A 4653-nucleotide genomic window follows, 5' to 3' on the forward strand; every position below is an offset into this window, starting at 1 on the left:
TTGCTGCTATGCACCATAGTGCTCCTCTTTCAGTGTTTGCCTTTAGTAATGATTTAGGTTTTGTTTAACCTATATTTTGTTTGTACATGTCAGTGAAACCATTCTGTTTTGTGTTTCTGCTCATGACTTATACACATATTTAGCACAACCTTTAGACTACATTCATATAGGAACTTTCTATGAGCTAGTACTGCGTTACCGTTACAGCGTTGTCAGGCTTTGGCGTGTGTCAGAACTGCTTCCCGCCCCATACAGGTTCTTGTGAATGCAAAAGCTGTTCAAAGTAGGTAAAATGCAGGTCAAAAGGAATCAACAGCAGGTCAAATGCACCTCATCTCAAAAGTGTACTGAACAGGTATCAAAAGCATGACAGCGCTTTTTTTTACATCAATGTCACAGGGACAATTTTTTTAGTGTTCCTCCATTTAATTTTGCGATTGCTCGCTTACAAAATCATAATTATTAAAAAAAAAATAAACTCTTTAAGGTTTTAGCAAGAAATCGCTATGCTTATCTACAAAACTTTGATGGAGAACTCTGAAATCTCTATTTACAAATGAATGGCATTAGCAATTAGAAGAAACAAAATCACTGCTATAATATTGCCCTGTGGCATGGCTCTTAAACTCACTGCCACTCCTGGAATTACACTGGAGAGCCGACAAGGCCAGGGTGGTGGGGGGTTTGGGGGGGCACAAGGTCCGACTTTCTTTGCAGAATGCCAACAAAAATTTTGCATAGTAATTAGAGAATTAGGTAGCAGCTATAAAAACCAGACCGTTCAGTTCAAAACTAGATGGATGACAACCCAAATTTAGTGCCACAATTCGGTGTTATTATTATGACATGATGCTATGGTATAAGTGTGGTTGGATGCTACTGGGTACACACAGTAAATATCTTTTATGATCATTTCCAGTGACAGATTATTACTTCATTCTATGAAGAAGGGATAGGTGAGGACGAGCAGCACCCTGCTGTGCTCTCCTCCCTTGACCCACATAGGGACGACACATGTACACGTCAGATTTTCAAAGAACTTTCATTCATAATTATTTGACTTGTATGCCCCCTTTCAGACTACTGGTTACAAACCATGTTGTTAGATGCTCCCAGCCACCTCACATCAACTACTATACTGTCAACTGCAGAGTTTGCCAACTGCTTTATTGTATGGCTGAATCATGTACAAACACATGGACAACATGGTTCCCAATCACTCCTATTCAGATGAATGGGAGCAGTTGAAGTGTGGTTAAGCCTGCGTTAGAACACTGCAGGTAACTTCAAGTCTTGAATGGCCTGAAGAGTGAGTGGGAGGTAGTTCAGCACCCTGACAAATTTTGAAAATGGTGATAAAATTAGTTTTTTTTACAACACATTACACCTAACCTTCAAGAACGGATTGTTCCCTTACTGCTTATGGGTGAATTGTATTCACATCAGTAGTTTTAATGTTTTAGCTAATAATACCTAAACTTAGAGTCTCTGTGCAAGGCAACAGTATATTAAATTCTATAGGTTTTAATATATATCATCAAATCGTGATACCTATATGTAGGCTATGTAAATGCAGATATTTTACATCTGCAATAAGATTTAATTAATAATTTAATTAAAAAAAAATCTGCAATCTATATATGTATAGAATATTGTAAATAATCTGTGTAAAAATCCCTTGGTATGGTTTTAAAGCTGTCAACATAAAAACCTCAAATTCTTTTTTTTAGATTATCTTTTCTCAAACTTGGAACTTTTTTTCCCAAGCAATCCACATTGTGACACAATGCCACCCCTCCTGTTCATGAACACAGCCTTGTGTGTATACAGGTTGCTATGCAGCCATGTCTCCTGGAAACATTTGTGCCTTTAGTAGTGCTCACAGGACTGCACTCCTTAGCTAACAGCAGATAGATCCAGACAATATTCTTATTCCAATTCCCCTGAACTTGGGTTCCAGTCCCAAAAGAATGAGCACCAGCAGCCTGAGCAACAACAGCGATCGCCCATCTCCATCCAGTGTCCCTGGGGCCAAGGCAGCCTATGAAAGCAGACACCATGATGGTAATAGAAATTCAGCTTTTCATTCTGTCTCCCCAGCTGTCTCACTGAGAGGAGAAGAACCAGAGGTATATATCTTAAAAATATATATTTGTTAAACACATCACTTTATTTATATTTGGTTTTGTGCACTTCAGAAGTTGTTAAAATATTGGTTTGTTCCAAGATAAAAAAGGTGTGTGTACTGTGTTAATTACAGCGAAATAATATATTATTAAAATTAAAACATGGCTGTACGTTGCCCATAAATTGTTAAATAAAACATATTTACACATGAAACAGAATACATATATCACAAGACTTATTTCTTGTTTAAACTGCTGATCCATCAGCCGTGCCATACTTTTCTATACAATTTGTTTTGTGTTAATGCTGAGTGCGGCAAAAGCTTTAAAAAATATTTCTGTTTCTATGAAAAAAAGAAAAACATCTTTAAACATAATCTTCAGAGAGGATAGATTATTCTTTAAAGTGGTATTTTTACAGTCCACACATTTGGTTGTCTTCAATTATCAACAAATAAATAGATTTTAAATATAACTTAACATTAGCACAGTATACAGAATGGAGTGCTATGGTTCTTAATGTAAAAAAGGAAGTGGTGTGGTGGTTCAGTATGTGAACTTTGGTGATATGTAAAATATAAAGGATGGTGTAACACATGTATGTAATATTCACTTTAGCATATTGAGTGTGACGATCCAGAGTATATAGAATATAGTGCAGTATATGGATTGTGATGATCCAGAGTAAATCAGGTAGAAAGAAGAAAGAAAGAGGTTTGAGGCTCACTGTTTCATGCAAATAATGAATTATGTATTTTTACATATTTGATCAATACATAATTACAGTATACAAGTATCAGTATTTAACCTAGGTCCTTTTAGCAATTTACAGGGTTTAGGTGTTTTTTACTATGTATAGTATGAAATACCTAAGCCCTGTGAATTGGTAACAGGACCTAGGTAAAATACGGATACATGTATACTGTAATTATGTATTGATCAAATATGTAAAAATACATAATTCACTATTTGCATGAAACAGTGAGCCTCAAACCTCTTTCTTTCATCTTTCTCTCTGATTTACATATATATTTGCCTAAAGAGGTGGCTCTATAGTATACTTTAAAACGAGTGAAGAGGGGAACAACACAAATCTCCTACTGTATAATGATTCAGAGTAAGTTGAATATAGGGCAGTATATAGAGTGTGATGATCCAGAATATATTGAATATAGTACAGTATATGGAGTTTGGTGCTCTACAGCATGGTATTTGGTGTGTGATGGTACATAGTATGCCATGTATAGCGGAGTATTCAGTGTGTTGGTCTAGAGAGCTTGTAATTTTAAGTTTTGTGTATTACGTTTTGTGGTCCAGCATGAATAATATACAATGCAGTGTATTTAGTGACATGGTTCAGAGCTTGTAATGTTCAGTGTTTTGAGTGTTGTGGTCCAAACTAGTGTCTTCAGTTCAGTGTTTGGAGTGTGGCAGTCTCCCTTATCTGTTGTTCACCATTGTGACCTACACATGTGAGAACAATATGTAACACCTTAGAAATACAGATGTCCAACATCACCTTGAGTACGAGAAAGGAGCCACTTGTCTCCATCTCTATCAAAGTTTGTTTTCCTGAAGATATATGGTATCTATATTTTCTGCAAGATGGCAGCAGGGAACATGTATTGTACTAACATTGCTTTGAAACGATATTGGAACTGTCTATACATTGTATTATAATAGTCATAATTATAGTATTATTATTGACAGCCTCCATTCTCCAGCACAGAAAACCCCTGGCCTATTAAGGTCTTCAGCTTCCATTCCGCAGTCCAGTTTAACCTGCTAGGTGCTCCTGATCTGTAAAACCTAATGTATATTGATACAAGCGTCCCGCAGAGGTTTAGGATAAAGCTGCAACCAGTCATCTTACAACAAAATGAATTACCCCCAACATTAAAGCAAGAGCAGATTACACATGTCGAGTGTCTCACTTTTTCCTATCAGCACCTGCCCCAACATGCTTGGACTTAGAGCCAACCTGCACCTCGCCACTGCTATCTATAATCAGGAGCCTTTTCTCAAAGGGTCACACTTCAGTGAAATTAGCTCCCATGGTTACTGGTTTACCCAGACTAGCTGAGGGAAGATATGTTAATTGATGGTTTTGCCTTTGCCTTCCAGTTGCCTGCTAATGGTGGTCGTGGTTGTTAACAATTTAGCTTCTGTTGTTGGTTTGGAAAATGTTGTGGCAGAGAAGATTTTGAAGGAGATTGAAGCTGGAATGGTGACCCCCTTTTATTAATTTCGGGATCTCTCTTCTTGGACTTGTTCCTTGCAAATCTCCTGTGCCCCCATCCCTATAGTTTTATATTAGAAAAGAAACTGAACAATTTTGACCTCTTCCAGCTATGCCATTGTGTTGGAGATTTCCCATGGGATATAAAGAATAACATCTGTAAAAAGGACTAGGACAAGAAATGCTACAACCATGTCAGGGCCTGAACATTGACAGCAAAGGGAATATATACAAAAATATTTATGTCATAGTTTTCTTATCCTCACCACTGCAACTCGCTTTTTAGGT

At 37.0% G+C, this 4653-nt stretch overlaps 1 protein-coding gene across 1 annotated transcript in view; it reads left to right on the forward strand.

Annotated features, from left to right (window-relative positions):
• Positions 1–1643: 1643 nt before the first annotated feature.
• CCDC170 (coiled-coil domain containing 170) overlaps positions 1644–4653 on the forward strand; it is a gene marked incomplete in the record, with an annotated part of 31372 nt that continues 28362 nt past the window's right edge. Inside the window, 1 exon segment of the mRNA XM_072410248.1 lies at positions 1644–2129. Within this exon segment, the coding sequence (XP_072266349.1) occupies positions 1971–2129 (159 nt within the window).

This window comes from Pyxicephalus adspersus, chromosome 4 (genome assembly GCF_032062135.1).
Source record: "Pyxicephalus adspersus chromosome 4, UCB_Pads_2.0, whole genome shotgun sequence".
NCBI classification, from domain to species: domain Eukaryota; kingdom Metazoa; phylum Chordata; class Amphibia; order Anura; family Pyxicephalidae; genus Pyxicephalus; species Pyxicephalus adspersus.